Source organism: Rattus norvegicus, chromosome 8, assembly GCF_036323735.1.
Source record: "Rattus norvegicus strain BN/NHsdMcwi chromosome 8, GRCr8, whole genome shotgun sequence".
Taxonomy (NCBI): domain Eukaryota; kingdom Metazoa; phylum Chordata; class Mammalia; order Rodentia; family Muridae; genus Rattus; species Rattus norvegicus.
In genome coordinates, this window is record NC_086026.1 from 113,799,146 (window position 1) to 113,816,987 (window position 17,842).

The 17,842-nt window shown below is 45.4% G+C and overlaps 1 protein-coding gene across 4 annotated transcripts in view; it reads right to left on the minus strand.

Moving 5' to 3' along the window:
- Positions 1–17,842, minus strand: part of Acp3 (acid phosphatase 3) — a 48,662-nt gene that overhangs the window by 14,774 nt on the left and 16,046 nt on the right. For all 4 annotated transcript variants that reach the window (XM_039082022.2, XM_039082023.2, NM_001134901.2 and 1 more), the window contains 4 exon segments: positions 13,968–14,060; positions 11,976–12,108; positions 7,181–7,263; positions 4,656–4,759 (listed from right to left, as the gene is read on the minus strand). In XM_039082022.2, the coding sequence (XP_038937950.1) occupies positions 4,656–4,759; positions 7,181–7,263; positions 11,976–12,108; positions 13,968–14,060 (413 nt within the window).

Below are 17,842 nucleotides of genomic sequence, written 5' to 3' on the forward strand. Positions count from 1 at the left end.
TTTTTTACCGAAACAGGTAAGGGGAATGTTTATCTTTGTAAACAAGAAGAATTTTTGCTTTCCAGCTTTCTGTTAATAACAAACTATAGAAATGGTAAAGTGTTAGTCATTTCTAAAGGGGGAATGTGGGGTCTACCGAGGTGCTAGGACTCACCCTCCTATTCTGCCCCTTCAGTGATTTTCATTCACCCCTTTCTATCTTCTCTGTTCTCGGGGGTTATGTCAGTGTTCTCAATATGTCCTCCCCTCAGCCATAAACACAGATGTGAACAACATGGACAGTTAGAGGTAGTCCAGGACATCAGACAAAGTTCTCTCAGAGAGAAAGTGGACCTAGATTCATCCTGAGTCATTCTAAGTTCATCTTACTTCTAAAACCAAACAGTTGGAAGGTTGAATGGGCCTGCACCAAACTGTTTGTGGAAGTAACTCCCCAACAAGAGTCAGGAGGGAAATTCAAGTAGGATTTGACGATCTGCCCCACTGTAATGACTTCAAATTTCAACTTGTAGATGTCATTATACGCAAACCTTTAAAGACGCACCTTAAAGAATGATCACAGTACTGCAATGTTCATTCACGAGATATGTTTTTGTTTGTGTGTATATGCATGTGATATGGCATGTGTGTGTGCACGCACACCTATGTGTTCATGGGTGGAGATCAGAGGCCAATGTCGGGTACTTCCCCCCCTTGCTTTGCCCCTTAATTTGGAGATTCTCTCTCTCTCTCTCTCTCTCTCTCTCTATCTCTATCTCTATCTCTATCTCTATCTCTATCTCTCTGGTGGATGTGGAGCTGGCTGTTTTGGCTACACCGTCTGGCCATTTATTGCCAGGATCTGCCTGTATTTGACACCCAGGACTGGGGCTGTAAAATGCACAGTTGGGTGCTGGGATCTGAACTCGAGTCCTCATATCTGCTGAGAAATCCCTGCATCCATTAAGCCATTTCTCCATCCCTTAAGATACATTAAAAAAAAAAAAACCTCCCAAATATGGTATGGGTTGGTACAACAGCCCCCCCTTTCCCCACTCAAGTGGCCTTGATGACCAATAGTCCATCAAAGTCATGATTATCTTTCCAAAAACTAGACTCATGGCCCAGAAGTGACTGCATTTTGAAGACTCCCTTGCAGCTCGGTGGGATCAGTATGTCGTTTTAACCAATAAAGTATGAACCACAAGCACGTGTTTCTTAGGGGCCAGGGCACTTGATACAATTGCCTGGCTCCTTTGTGTAAGTTGCCTGCAGGTGAGCGGCTCTCCGAGCTATAGGTCAGAAGCCCGGTGCTTGAACATCATCGTACGTTTATTACACACCTCGCGAAGCACCAGCCTCGACCTAGTGACCCTGCGCTGGAGGTTAGATACACAAGAGCTTAGTTCCCATTGTTCGAGGCCTCTAAGGGCTTGATCTTCACCGATGCAGAAGGGAAAGTTAAACTTTCTGAGTTAACACATCTGCAGAGCAGTACCCAAATTGGATCTCATGGCGAAGATGCCTACAAAAGGCACACAAACACGGGTAACATTGTGGCACAAAATGTGAAAATGGAAAAAGGCAGCATTTTAGCACAGCGAATCCCTTTCCATAACCTTTGAACTTATATGCCAAATCAGAGAAGAAAAGCCCTTGAGGTGGAGTAGATATGGCGCTGATGCCTGAAATTCCACCACACGGACCTGAAAGAGGACTTGCAAGCTGTCTCCTGCCTGGGTTACATTGTAAGATCCTGTTTCTAAAGTAACACACCCTTTAAGTGCAGGGGTAGCCATGTCACCTACAGTTTCAACAGCTTACACATTAAGAACGCCCAGGAACTGGAAACAGTCTCCCTTTGTATTACTATTGTTTCTTCTTTCAGGAGAAAGTCTAGGATGACTTTGGAATCAGGATCGGGTAATAAACAACTAACGCATATCTTAACTTGGACACCCCTTCCCCTTTTCTAACTTAAAGCAAGCAATCAGTTTTAACTGGAGTACAGAGAAGGTTATCCTATTGTAACAACCAGGTTAACCCCCGTGTGTGTGTGTGTGTGTGTGTGTGTGTGTGTGTGTGTGTGTGTGTGTGACTCTTTGATAAAGTGTGTGTGTGTGTGTGTGTGTGTGTGTCTCCAGGTTTTTTTCATGGAAAAGTTAATAACAGGGACTTGATTGAGGCCATTAGAGAAAGTGAGCCAGTGAGAACATACTGTAGTTCCCCAGTAAAATTTATGACTTTACACCCCAATAAGTAAGCTCAGGACTGCACACCCCAATAAGCCATCCCAGGACTACACACGCCAGTAAATCAAGTTTAGAAGTATGCACCCCAATAAACAAGCTCAGGGCTGCACACCCCAGTAAAGCAAGTTCAGGACCACATACCCAATAAATCAAGTTTAGAACTGCACACCCCAATAAGCCAGCCCAGGACTTCACACCCCAGTAAGCTCAGGACTGTGGTACAGACACCAGAGAGGAGAAAGGACTGAGGAAAGCTGACAAGGGAAAGCTGACAACGTCTCTTGTCTTAGATCTGAAGAAACAGCCTACTCCTCAAGCTGATGCTAGGATTGCAGCTAGATTTCTCAACTACATGCCCAGAGTGCCCTCCAAACTCTTGTGTTAATGAGGGAATGTTTGTTTCCAAGCTCTCATTGATCTATTCACGTCCAGTCATAGGTTCAGGAAAGAGAGTGTCTATCATTTTCTGACCACGATGGACCCACTTTCTTTGTAAATAGTTAAGAGATTGGCTGAGGATAAAGTCTTAATGGTGTTTTAATATTTCCTTACAGGAAAGTGTCTCCCTCCCTGCTGGGAGACTCTGAACAGCCTGCATCTATATCAAGAGAAGAGGTACCTGGACCAATCACAGTGCATCTCATATGCAAATGAAGGCATGGATTTGGGCCAATCAGAGCACACACCTCATGTAAAAATGGAGTTTGTGGGGTTGGGGATTTAGCTCAGCGGTAGAGCACTTGCCTAGCAAGCACAAGGCCCTGGGTTCGGTCCCCAGCTCCGAAAAAAAGAAAAAAAAATGGAGTTTGTATTTCTTCATTTAGTCTTGCCTTGCTAGTGCTGGCCAATCTGCTGTGCCACCTGCTCTGCCTTTGGCTTAAGTTAAAATGGTAGTAAGTTCACATCTAGCCAAACCAGTTAGCAAAATGGCTGACATAAACTTTGTGAAACCACCCTTGCTGGCACTGCACCTGAGGAGCTGGTGTGGCAGCTGTGACCGTTAGTGTCTTTCAAGATATTTATAGAATGTTCAGAATGACAGACGTCCCTCAGTTCCAGTAAACTCGGACATTTGAAATCTCTAACCTGACTTTTCTTTTCTCTTCCTTTCTTCAGAGATCAAGGAAGTCACTGGTGCAGGGTCATCCCAGGCCACCAGTGGATTAATACTGCCTGGCAGTAGGGCTTTAAAACTACGGGATATGAGTCACAGGAGCTGCGGTTTGCACTATTTATATTTTGTATACGCGACAAGCATCCTTCTTTCCCCCCTGGTGTCTTGTACCAGGCAGTTTTTTCCCCCAAGCAAAAATATGTAATGTCTGCCTACTCCTTACATTGCCTTCATTTTTTAAAAAAATTAATTTCCTTCACTTTGAACGTTTCTCTCAGTCCATCTTCTGTGTATACAATATTTCTCAATAAAAGGCTCACGGGATCAAAAGAGTCAGAAGCACTGTTATCCCTGACCTCAGAGGATAAAGACAAACCGAGTAGAGACGGACATGATGGCCTTAAGCAGGCTGGCCCAGTAGCGCATGCCTGTAACTCCAACCCTCTGAAGGTTGAGGAGGGAGGAGCAACACCAGCTTGGGCTGCAAACTGAGTTCCCACTGACCCCAGCTATGTAGTGAAACGCTGTCTAAACAAACAAGTCAAGAGTGAAGTGCCTAGCTGAGCACTATAGAGGGTTGATGGGTTGTAGAAGAGGAAAAGTTGGTTTGCTTTGGAGGTGTGGTCCACAGAATTGAACTTAGTGGTACAACAATGTCAAGCAACCAGAGCTTCCAGGGACTAAGCCACTACCTAAAGACTATACATGGACTGACCCTGGACTCTGTCCCCATAGGTAGCAATGAATATCCTAGTAAGAGCACCAGTGGAAGGGGAAGCCCTGGGTCCTGCTAAGACTGAACCCCCAGTGAACTAGACTATGCGGGGAGGGTGGCAATGGGGGGAGGTTTGGGAGGGGAACACCCACAAGGAAGGGGAGGGGGGAGGGTGATGTCTGTCCGGAAACCGGGAAAGGGAATAACACTTGAAATGTATATAAGAAATACTCAAGATAATAAAAAAAAAATTAAAAAAAAAATAAAAAAAAGAAATGTAAAAAAAAAAAAAAAAGAATTGAACTTAGTGGGGTCATGAAGTTGGGAAAGCGTGTGTGTGTGTGTGTGTGTGTGTGTGTGTGTGTGTGTGTGTTGGATCCAAGAGGAGTTCAGGGGAAGATGAAGATGAACACGTTCAAAATATATTAATATATTGTATTTATAAAAATTTCCAAGGATTAATAAAAAAATGTATTTAAAAACATCTCTATGAGTTCCAGACAGCCTGGTTTGCAGAATGAGTTCCAGGGTAGCCAACAATACATAGTAGGATCCCATCTCGAACACAAACAAACAGACCCAAGCAGGCACTTACCCATTATCCTGGTACAATTCCATTATGTGGCAGGAAGCGTAGGGAGGTAGAAGTCCATTATAAACGTCTAGCGCCATCTGCAGGCCACTCACAGTAGTGTCGTGCTACAGAGATTGAAAACAAGTAATTTTACTGCTTGTTTCCTGATTCAGATTTACCGGCTTCAGCCTGTGGAGGATGCAGTGACGGTTCCTGATCCCTCCACTCTCTCAGTGATGATAGGGAAAAGGGTAAAGAATGAGCTTCTTTTGCGGGTCTGGGCAGTTATGTTTACTCATCTACTGTTTTCGTTTAAAAGATGAAAAAATGATACGCAGAGAAATTAGGCACCTTGCTTACTTTCATAAGTAGAATAAATGTGAAGCCCATTTTCTTATTTTAAGTTCCATGGCTGTGGAGGGCCTCCCTGCTTCTGCATGGTATATTGATTTTCAACACATTAAAAAAAGTCTGGGACACATGCCAGGTTACAGACGTATTTGCAACATCTTTGATTTTAAAGTTGGAGAAGAGTATTCGAGACCAAGGATGTTTAGGGAGGTTAACGATGTAAGGAAGCAGGGAGTGGAAGATTTAGAAAAGTAAATGACGAATGCAATGGTTATTTACCTCAGAGTGGAGTTTAGTCTTTTGACATGGATGAGCTGTGCAATCTAAGGTAACCTGTACCTTCTTCCATTTCTATAAAGTGGGAGAGCATTCGAACTGTCTGGGGCTGGGGATATACCTCAGCTGGTACAGTGCACATATCCCTGTGTTCAACCCCAGAATCGTGGAAGGGGACACACACACACACACACACACACACACACACACACACACACACACACACACTTATTGCATACATGCATACATCTGAGTGCCTAAGCTGTACGGCAGTGCACACATTCAAAAGAAGTTAGAACCAACCTAGTGAGAAAAGAGAGCACATGGCTAAGACTTGGTAGACTTGGTAGTTAGGACTGGAACCGCCATTTAGAAGCTTTACATAGCTGGCAGCACTGTCTAATGTCAGGCCCACCTCTCTCTCAGAAGCGCTCCTCTTATCTTCCTGTGTGGGCTATTTCTCTAGTCGTTCCCATTCAGAGTTCTGGATGGTAATGACTTCCCCGGGTTCTCCAGCCAAATCATAGCTTTCCACAAAACCCATCTAACCATGTTCTCTCCTGTTACCACCCTAGTTTGGTGCTACCCCATTTACCCCTCAGCGTGTACAATCCTCTATACCAAGAGTTCCCCTCTCAGCTTCCAGTCACCACAGGAGGATGCACCCCTGAGTGCTGCCCCTGTTTTACCTGCCCGGATGTCTTCCCCAGTGAACACCTTTCTGTGGCTTTTCACACATTACCACAATCTGCGGCATGTAGGACAAGACGGCCCTTAAAAGCCTTCTAACTCAAATGGTCTGCATTGTTTGAGGGCTGTCTAACAAAACAGTGATGCTAGAAGGCTCTGTGTCTGTGCTGTCCAGCCCAAGAGACGCTGGCTGTGTAGCTGTGTGAGCTCTGTAAATGTGGACAGTGCAATTGAGGGCTTTTAGCTTTCTCTTCTTCTTTTCTTTTCCCTTCCTCCTCCCTCCCCCCACTCTGTGTGTGTGTGTGTGTGTGTGTGTGTGTGTGTGTGTGTGTGTGTGTGTGTATGTGTGTTTCTGTTTTAAACAGTGTTTCAGTATACAGTCCAGACCAGCTTGGAACTCTTTCTGTCAGTGATTCTCAACGTTCCTAATGGTACAACCCTTTAATACAGTTCCTCATATTGTTTTGCCCCCACAATAACACACTTATTTCGTTACTATTTCATAACCGTAATTTTGCTACTGTTATGAATTATAATATAAATATCTGATATGCAGGATGTTTGATATGCAACCCCTGTGAAAAGGTCATTCATCCCCAAAGGGGTCTCAACCCACAGGTTAAAAACCACTGTCTGTGGGGTCCAGACCTGCCTTGGGCTCAGTAATCTTCCAATCTCAGCCTTCCAGGCAAACACTGGGATTACAAGCCGGAATTACCACATTCAGCCTGACGCTTTCTTCTATGTAATTATAATCGATATAGGTTTAAACAGTTGCACGTAGCTTCAAAGTTCCATATCACGTAGACCAGTGATTTGTTATTTTTTAATTCGATACCAGAGTCTCCACAAAACCATTCCTAGTGGTTCAGTGCTCTGGCCTTTCTTTTCACAAGCCTTACGTACCAGTGAAGAAGTGCTTTACTATCCTATCCCCTCTCTCTCAATGATTCAGGTCTGTCAGATTCAGAATGCCTGATGCATCTCTTTCCCATGCCCTGCAGCAGAAGGATGGCTGGCTACCTCTCTGGAAATGCAAAAGCACTTGCTTTTAATGGATGTCATGTTGTGTATTCTGGTGTGTATGACTGTCTTACTGTTGGTGTTAGTATCACAATGGAACTTCCTCAAGGGCAGACTAATGTATTTAATTCTAGAGGCTTTGTGGTGGCGACAACCAAGATACACTTGAACACGCGTGTCTGCTCAGTGCGCACAGAGGTACTTACTGCAGAATACATGATCAGCTTCCTGGCCTTCTGTGGTTGAGTTGCAAGCTTCATGTTCTTGAGAATTTCATTGACCAGGACGCCTTAGGGGAGACAAAACCAACAACAGGGCTGATCCAAGCATAGGCTTATACAGTGCTGTGTGGGCTTCTTGTCTAAGCACAGTCGACAGTTCTATCTGTTGCGGGTCAACAGACTAGGCAAAGACTTAATCTTGGCTCCTAATCTGACCCATGGCAAGCAGTGTGATTTAGGTCTTGTGGAAGCCGAAACTCAGAGGTATACATGCCTTACACGGTTTGGACAGGAGAGCTGGGTGGGCGGGCCCCCAAGTTCCCTCCTATCCTAGCTTTCATCAAAGCCCTAGTTAGGAGGCTGATACTCTCCAAAGTTTCCATGCTTTTCGGACTATAGACAGTCTGTTGTTAGCCAATGATCCTTTTCAAAGAGGATCATGAAATGGTGGCATGGCAGGCACTTGACTCTTCACCCTTGGCTTCTACTCTCTGGTGGTCAGACCTGCGGGAGGCCATGGGAGAAAAGAACTCTCCACACATATAGATCATGGACTGTCTCCTGTGGACCATTTCTTAAATGTAGCCAGGGTGTGTGTGTTGGGTGGGGGAGGAAAGGGATATGGAGAGGGAGACTGAGAGGGAGACAGAGACAGAGACAGAGACAGAGGAGAGAGAGAGAGAGAGAGAGAGAGAGAGAGAGAGAGAGAGAGAGTCCTTGAAGCCCTGTTGGTGTGTGTGCTCTGGCTCAGGAGTGGGTCTTGGTGAAGTCTATTTTTGGTAACAAGCAACACCGAAGGTTCTGACGGTAATCCCACAGTCTGTAGGACTTTCAGAAATTCACACCTAACAGTTATGACAGGCCAGGGACGATGGATGCTAAGTGAGCCAGACACAGTCCCTGCCCCTTAAAAGGCTCATGAAATAGTTACACTTAGGCATGTGGGCTGGTAACTTAGCAAAGGCGACTGGTGATCCCTTCTCTTTGTGGATGCTGGGATTTCCTGGCTGTGAGTGGAAGAAACTGGTCTTGAACAGGTCCATGTCTCTGACCCAGGGAAGGCTGCCCCATACTCAGGAGACTTCATACTGTTCTTCAAGCTCCATCGAGCCTAATCTCAGTTGCTAGGTTTCTGAGAATCATGAAAACTACTTTTAAGGAGCGGTTGGCCCTCTGTCAACAGCAGTCTTTATAGGAGGCTATAGCCCCAGTAATGAAAATGGTACCCCCTTTAGTTGGGGGGCAGTTCTTCTCTTCTTCTGAGTACCGTAAGTGCCCTTAGGCTGTGGAATTCTAATATACTGATGTGTGTGTGTGTGGGAATGAGACTCGGTCCAACATTACATAGTCTGTAATCGGAAATGCTGGGCTTTGAAGCCAGTGTAGCATGAGGCTCACTTCCAGGTTTCTTGTGTCCATTCTTTATTGAAGCAATAAATCCGACAGAACATCACTGGTTAAGAGACATAAACTCTACTTCTTAGTCTCCTGATCTACACACAGCAAAGATTAGCAGACTTTTCCATACAAGGCCAGATGGTAAATACTTTAGAGTTTATGAGGTATAGGTCTGTTGGCACTGCTCTATTTTACAGTGGTACCAGGGACATAGCTATAGGCAAAACGGAACATGACTACGGCTGTTTCAATAAAACCTTATTAGAAGCCCCTTTGTAGCCATTGCTGGAACATCGGCCACCAATCCTTTTGTGACTTCTGACTCCAGTGTGTCTTCTCCACTTGGAGGAACACTGACTTCCTGTCTCTCCGAAGGGCTAGGCAGAAAGGCCTGGGCTCCATCTTTGCCCACCAGAAAGGATGATGATGTTCGGTTTGTACAAGGACGCCATAAAGGTCAGGCGACCGGCACAGCAGGGCAGGTTTTCAGGAAGGAATGAGTGTGGTGCCTCGGGGATTGGCACAACTGTTTGAATAAATTCACCCCAGCACGGCACTTATCGAGAGGCTTAAGCCGTACAAAGCTCTGAAATAACCCTGGAACAGAAAGCCAGAACTTGCCAGGTAGGAGTAGAAGAGGGAAAGCACCAGGAAGGAGCAGTGGGGTAAATGCAGGGACAGAGTGACAGTGTAGACAGCCTTTACTAAAAGCTGGGTGAATAGAGGGTAACAGGAACTTCTTTACAGAACCAGACACAGGGCTGAATTCAGCTCATGGGCATTTATTTGCCAGTCCCTTGTCTATGGCGAGAATAGACGAATGTTTCTGAACTACACTTGGGGGTTGGGGTATGTATGGGTACATCTTACTAAACACTGTCATCCACAAAACCAAGTACAAAACAAAAGTGCCAGCTGCTTTACCATTCAATCGCCATGCAATTGACAAGTCTCTCTCTCTCTCTCTCTCTCTCTCTCTCTCTCTCTCTCTCTCTCTCTCTCAACAGGATTGTAACAACAGACTGAGGCTGAGAGAATGTTTTGTTAAAAAAAAACTGCAAGAAACTAGACATGGTGGCTCATGCCTTTAATCCCAGCACTTGGGAAGCAGAGGCAGGCAGATCTCTGTGAGTTCAAGGCCAGCCTGGTCTACATAGACTTCAAGGCTATCTAGAAATGCACAGTGAGATCCAACCTCCCAACAATAACAACGACAACAAAAACAACAGAAAACCCCTGCAGGAAACAAGTTTTCTAGCTAATCAAAGGCAATGAATTTGCCCCCGAAAACAGCTCAGGCGTGCACACATGAACGCCAGTCTTTATAATCCAAGACCAGACATCTTGGAGAAGGTCTATTCTGTACAGAATCTAATCCTCTCTTCAAATGGAGAATGAATACCCTCAGAGAGGAAGTGGACCCCCCTCCTTGTGCCATCCTCTATGAGTCAAGGGGGGAATGAGGTGGGAAAGAATAAAAAGCTAGGAAGAGGGGTTGGGGATTTGGCTCAGTGGTAGAGCACTTGCCTAGCAACCGCAAGGCCCTGGGTTCGGTCCCCAGCTCCAAAAGAAAAAAGAAAAAAAAAAAAAGCTAGGATGGACCCCACTTCTTTTTTTTTCTTTTTTCTTTTTTTCGGAGCTGGGGACTGAACCCAGGGCCTTGCATTTGCTAGGCAAGTGCTCTACCACTGAGCTAAATCCCCAACCCCCGAACCCCACTTCTATTCATGTAAAGTCTGTGTAACCAGTGATAGACTTCTGCCTGATGGAAAGCACCTTGGCATTTAATTAGAATGTAGATTTCCATTCTACAGGTCCTGGGTGGGGTCTGAGGGACTCCTAACCACTGCTGGGGGTTAGTGATGCTTCAGCCTATTGAACCATCACTGATGTAGTTGGGGGTCTGAGTGTAGGAGCCTACCTTCACTTTCTGATGGGGCTTGGGACTGAAACATACTGCTGGTGTCTGCTGGACCAGAAATGAAACCTGTTGCATGTGTGGCCAGTGAGGTCTTCTGCATCCCTTGCTGGGAAGTGCATGAGATGAACTTCTTCCCTGTTTCTCCTCCCGGTCTGTACCCTACTAACGAGGGTTAAACCTCCCAGCACAGCAGGTTCCATCTAAGGCTCCTTTCTGGTGTGATGCACTGCCTCTCTTGCTGCTTTGGCCATCAGTGTGGACAAAAGAGTTGAACACTTCCTGTAGGTCTGCCTCTGTGCCATGCGATGGGGACTTCTGCCACAGCAGCTAAGTAACACCCTTAGATCCTTGATGACCGTGGTCCTAAGCTATCAGACCCAACCTACTTTATTCAGGTTTGCTCCCCACCCTCCTGATTTATGCCTCCTATGCTGCTCTCCTGGCGACAGCTGACAGACAATGCTTGTTTTCTAGCTGCAGTTGCCTCCTCTTCTGGTTGATTCGAGGGCTTTATCTAGCTATCCAGTTCCTGGGTGCGTATCCTCCCAGTCTGGTCTGGTTCCCAGAGCACTTTGCCTCTGTGTGTTCTCTAAGGGTCTTGTCTTGATTAATCGAGAGTCATGAACACCTATTAGTGGCCAAAATCCTGATATAATTACACTACCGTCCTCAAAACATTTAGAAACACGTCAGCCCGAGAGATCTTCTCCACTGTGCCAACAGTTAACACAGCTGGACCTTCTCTTGCTTACCCTCAATGTTAATGACTACGTTAACCACGTCTGAAGTTGACTCTCCCTAATTTGTGTTGGCCGCTTATATCAACATCCTCACAGGCCCCCAAATCCACCCATCCTGGCTTCCTTCTTCTACTCTCCTATCCTGGTTTTAAGGGCCCAGCACCCTTCTTACTGGCTTGGCCTTCATGATGGGAATGTGTCAAAGACAACAACTGTGAAGTGGGGTCACTGGTCAATGTCTTTCAATGCCAGCGGAAGAAGTCATATGAACTCGTCAGTTGCAATACTCGTCAACTGTTTGCAAAACACATCCAGCTCTTGCCAAACTTCACCCTTGTGCTCCAACCTATCAGCCAGCAGACACAATCCACTCTCCCGGAACCCAGACTTAAGTCCTCAATTATTTCTTCTGGAAGAAATGGAAAAGACCATTTCCTGAAGTAAAAAATTACAACCAGAGTGGGCAATGCCAACCTAGTGTTGACGGACAGTGTTAGGTACCTGGTGCTGTTTGTTCTAAGTCTCTTAAACATACATTCATTTTAGCAGTCAGTGTCTCCTGCATACTGTCCTTATATCCACTTTGCAGAATGGAAATTGCAAGATGATAAAATGTCCCGTGTAAAGCCAATCAGTGGGTGGGTGACGGGTCTAGAGCTCAGACCCAGACTGTCCACCCCAAACCCAACATGCTTTTCTTGTTTTTTTTTTAAATACTCACCCCCCTGGAGTCTAGATTTCTCTTTCTGCTTGTGAATTCCATAAAGAGATAACAGAGATAATTCTGACAACTCCTTCAACTTAGTCATGGCGTCCTCTGTGGCCCAGGTGGGCAAGGTGAAATTGTGAACACTCTGCAGAACAGGGAACAGAGGAAAACGTGTACACACAGTTGTGAGTTATGACTTCCTTTGTTGATTTCCACTCCACCCTTCATCCTGCAAGTAGGACAAGAAGGCCAGGCAGCCTCAACCGAGGAATTGCCCCCTTCACATTGGATTGGCCTTAGGTAGGTCTATGGGGCATTTTCTGAATAGGGAGTTGATGCAAGAGGGACCAGCCCACTGTGGGCAGCATCACCCTAGCAGGTGGGGTTGTATAAGGAAGCTGGCTAGGTGTGAGTCAGAGGGAGAAAGGCAGAAGGCTGCCTTCCTCTGGGGTCTGTCTCTAAGACAAAGGCTAAGAAGCATATAAAGTCAGATACTGAATCCTAAAATTCACAAGGACTGGCTTATGAGGCCAGTTATCAAAGTCCTCACGTTTCTGGGATTTTCACAAGTACGCTACAAGCTTCTAGTTGGTGGGGGAGCATCTGCACCCCATGCACGGTGAGTACTCGTAAATGTTTGCTAATTGTGTGATGGATCTGCAAGCAACACACACCTTGTGCAGATGTTTATTATCTGCTAGGAAGGGTTGTCAGGGTTCTTTCAGTTGCAAAAGTTGGAGAACGGGAATGAGGAAGAAGAGGAAGAAGAAGAAGAAGAAGAGAGAAAGAGAGAGTGGAGAGAACAGGGAAGAGAAGAGGTTCTGAGGAGACCAGAGTGAAGTAAAGAGACGCAGAAGGAAGAGGCAGGGGATGTGACAATGACCCCAGGTAACATGGCCTCATCACAAATCATTTGAAGTGGCTGGGGTGTGGCTCAGCCGTAGAGCTTGCAGGTAGCACCCTGGACTTTATCTCCAGGACAAGCAAGTGAACCAACAGAAAACTGTAGTAAAGAAGAAGGAAAAGAAAAAGGAAAGAGGAAGGGGAAGAGAGGGAGGAGGAGGAAGAGGAGGAGAGGAAGCAGCAGCCGCCAGGAATAACATGAGGAGCCTAAGGGGAAAAATGCTGAAGAGAAACAATGGGAGGATGCATGGTTGGGTCACCTGACTGTCACGGAGATGGGCAAACTGTGTCATCTCCCATCGAGACAGATGTAGGAAGGTCACTCCCGCCCCATAGACTCATGTCAGAAGTGGGCATGAGGTATGCAGTGGTCAGAACTTGACTCCAAGATACAGGAATAAAAATTACTGGGGCTGGGGATTTAGCTCAGTGGTAGAGCGCTTACCTAGGAAGCGCAAGGCCCTGGGTTCGGTCCCCAGCTCCGAAAAAAAAGACCAAAAAAAAAAAAAAAAAAAAAAAAAAAAATTACTCCGTTTGGCCAGAAGATGGAGCCTGGTGGATGAGAAGTGTCCCATGGCAGAAAACTGTGCTTTATCCAGCTAGGAAGGTGACTTCAATTCACCACACAGGGGAGTTCTTTCCTCCAAAGCCACGCCCGACAGCCTGCCTTACAGTTGTCTGGATTATTTTAATGTCTAGAAAGCTGGCAAATCCCCCCCCCCCCCGTGTGTGTGTGTGTGTGTGTGTGTGTGTGTGTGTGTGTCACAGCATTTTATATAGATATGAAATATCATTTTTCCCATTAAAACCAACGACAAGAACCTGGCACTCCAGTGTGACTGCAAAGTAAATGGCTGGAAACGTTTTGAAGAAAAGCCATTTTGATTGCAGTTTTTTAGAGGGCAAACACATAAGGAATGGGAAAAGAGAAGTACGTTTTTTCCAGCTTATATGAGGAAATCTCGAGCTAGGCTGCGATATCAGAGGCCATCCAAGCAGCCCACATTTTATAGACAGAGAAAGAAATGAACTTGCCAGACTCAGTATAAGTTTCAAATCACAAAACCCGATTGCAAATGAATCTCTGATAAGTTCTCTTACCTCGCAATATAAAGGGTCGTAAAGCCTACTCCAGATTTCAAAAAGATCCTGGTCCTCGAATCCCGACAGCGATGGCAAGGTGTCTATGAAGCTCTGCAACAAAGACAGATAATTGTGGCTGAGGAATCTGACGGGAGCGAATTTCTCATAGAGCGTCAGAGCTGCAGGCACAGGCTGGGTCATGGCCACGTGTTCCTGGTTTGGGCTGGCGGCTGATGGAAGGACTCTGCCTGGGACTCTCAGGAGTGGGTGAAGTATTAACACATGCAAAGGGATGTCCCTGAGAAAGAAAGGAAAGGATGGGCAAGGCACCCGGAAGTCTCTGCTGACAAAACTGAGCTCTGGATGGAGTGCAAGCATTTCGCTCCCCAGAAGGTTCTACGTTGTCATCACGTGACTCATGTTGGACTGTGAGGTTGGTGGCTATTTCTAGGAAGCCTTTCGGAAGGCAGTTAATGGATAAAATTTCCAAGAGGCTATCCCTTATCAATATGAACCTCAACAGACTTCCATCAAATAAACAGAAATAATTGTTAAAGTATATCCCATTGCGGTGGCTGGAGAGGAAGCTTGAATTCTAGCACCTGTGTAAAAAGCCACACTTGGTGGCATGAGCTTGTCATCACAGCACTGAGGGGGAGCAGACTGAGGGTCCCTGGGTTCTTCTAACCAGCCCTGTCTAGGCAAAGGTGAGCCCCAGTTTCCGGGGAGAGACCCTGTCTCAAAAACACAAAGTGGAGGGTCCCGAGGACTCACACTTGAGCATGACTCTGAGTTCTACTTATAGTGTACACACATGGGCATAGAAGAACACACACACACTCAGGCAGCGTGCATAGACACACACACAGGCACACACATAGGCATAGGCATAGGCATAGGCATAGAAGAACACATACACTTCTGCATGCACACACATACTCATGCAGCACGCACATACACACACACTCATGCCCTACATACATACATACATGCAGGACCCCCCCCAGGCATAGCAGAACACATATGCTTGTGCATGCGTGCACACACACACACCTACCCCCTAGATATGAAAAATGGTTCCTATTCTTCTGGCCTCAAACACAAAACTCCAGAGGGCATGATTTCTCAGAGGAACTGTCAAGCTTCTCAAGAGCAAATTATTCTAATGCTATTTTAACTGCTCAGGACCATTAAAAAGAGAGAGAGAGAGAAAACTTTCCAAGTGTTCAATGTGTTAGTCCTGATACCAATGCTAACAGAGACTGCTCAGATAATAAAATGAGTTCAGTGTCACTTGGAAATATCAACGCAAAGTACAAAACATTAGCAAATATTTCAATTCCACATGAAAGGAGAAAGGCTTGATTTGAGAAAAGTAGAGATAGTTCGGTTCTAGTAAATCTCTGAAGTATAGTTAATATAGTCATTGATCCAAAGGTGATGATGATTTCATTGAAAAAATTTTCAAAAGACTGAGAAATTAATTGATTAAAACACTCATGACGTCAGAGAAGATAGATAAATTTTGTTTAGTTTTAGTTTTGACACAGGGTCATTAGGTTTACCCTGGCTTGCCTAGAATTCTCTGGGTAGTCCAGGCTAGACTGAAACCTACGGATTTTCTTCCTGCCTCTGCCTCCTACAAGCTGAGATTATAGATGTGTTACCTGTATGCTGAGGGACTGGATACATCCTCAACTTAATAAAAAAAAAAAAAGAACTGCTATATTTTGACTCAAAGTTAGTGCACTTAACTTTGGTTAAGTAGAAATGGTAGAAAATATCTAAATTAAGAATATGACAAATGATGCCTAATACAACATGTGTGTAACATTGTGCTGTAAGTTCTGGCCATTACAAGCAGGTAAAAGAAACAACCAGAGAGGTAGATACTGGAAAACTAGAGATAACCCACTGCTATTTACAGATATCAAGATGGACTGGAGAGACGGCTCAGTGATTAAGAATACTTGTTGCTCTTGCAGAGGATCCATGTTCCATCCCCAACATCTACATGGTAGGTTACAAGCATCAATAACTCCAGTTCCAAGGGAACAGATCCCTCTCTGACCTCTGTCGGCAGCAAGCATGCATGTGGTAAACATTCATCTATGTAGGCAAAGCAATCATACACGTGAAACTAAAAAGTCTCTTTCAGTATATTTGAAAAATTTACATGCAAAAATACATGGCAAGAGACTAAAATGATCTTTAGGGTAAGTACAAAGATACCATATTTTTTCAAAAAAGTTCCACATCAATTGCTTATAAATCCTCCCCCATTTAACATAAATTCAGTATTATCTCGATTAAAACCACTAAAAAGTTTAATTTTTTTGAAACTAGGGGTACGTGGATATTCAGTAAAGAGTAATTCTCTTTCACAGTCCATATTTCTCTTAGCATCCCTTTTCCCCTTTAGTGTATACTGGCTGATTCTACAGTTAAAAAAAGAAGCTAAAAGTACACACATGAAAATTCAGAAGATTGAGGAGCGGGCTTGGAGAGGCAGAGGCAGGGGCAGGGGCAGGGGCAGGGGCAGGGGCAGGGGCAGGGGCAGGGGCAGGGGCAGGGGCAGGGGCAGGGGCAGGGGCAGGGGCAGGGGCAGGGGCAGGCATAGGACGACAGAGGAAGGCAGATCTGTGAGTCTGAGGCCAGCCTGGTCTATGTATGAATTTCAAGACAGTCGTGCTGCAGAAAGATCCTGTTTCAAGAAGAAGAAGAAGAAGAAGAAGAAGAAGAAGGAGGAGGAGGAGGAGGAGGAGGAGGAGGAGGAGGAGGAGGAGGAGGAGGAGGAGGAGGAGGAAGAAGAGGAGGAGGAGGAGGAGGAGGAGGAAGAAGAGGAGGAGGAGGAGGAGGAGGAGGAGGAGGAAGAAGAGGAGGAGGAGGAAGAGGAGGAGGAGGAGGAAGAGGAGGAAGAGGAGGAAGAGGAGGAAGAGGAGGAAGAGGAGGAAGAGGAGGAGGAGGAGGAGGAGGAAGAGGAGGAAGAGGAGGAAGAGGAGGAAGAGGAGGAAGAGGAGGAAGAGGAGGAGGAGGAAGAGGAGGAAGAGGAGGAAGAGGAGGAGGAGGAGGAAGAGGAGGAGGAAGAGGAGGAAGAGGAGGAAGAGGAGGAGGAGGAAGAGGAGGAGGAGGAGAAAGATAAAACCAAACAAACCAATAACAGGGATGACAGGTGACTTTAGATATTGAGACAGCTCATTAAGTTCTAATAAACCATGGTCTTGTTAATCAGAACAAGGAATAGAATTTAAATTCTAGAGCCGGTTTCCCTCCATAAGGAGATTTTAATATATAAGAGAATGACGAACCACAAAGTGCTTATAAAAGTAATGATTCCAAGAGAGCCCCACTTCCAGGAAGTAAATCAAAAATAAGTTCTGAATCACCAATAAATTAAGACACTGCCCATCTGCAAAAACTTGAGGAATACTTTACCTACAAATGTAAAATATTTTCCAGATATTTTATTTATCACATTCTTGTGCACAGGCAAACTGGAAGACTCCATAGAAAATAATGCCACTTGTTACCTGTGTGGGGTCATTGAGAGGCCACCATGTTCTAGTGTGTTTTTGATGCTTTCTAATTCTGGGACTGTGGAGATGTGTAACTGATTCAAATGGTTACTTTTTAAAAATCCAAATTACTATGTCTATCCTTGCGTCATCTTGAAAAGTGAGTATTTCATAAAAGGGAAGGACATACTAGTCATGTAGAGGAAGAGGAGGGCCTTGGTCCCTTAGCCTCCTCAGAGCGAGGGACTCAACACTCGAATTTGCTCTCATGCACTAGATACCTGTCAGGGACATGGGCAGAGCGTGGAAGGGACTGGCCTCTGTACTGGCTGGTGACCTCCACACAGGGAAAAAAAAAGTCAGGTAGGATGGTTTTCC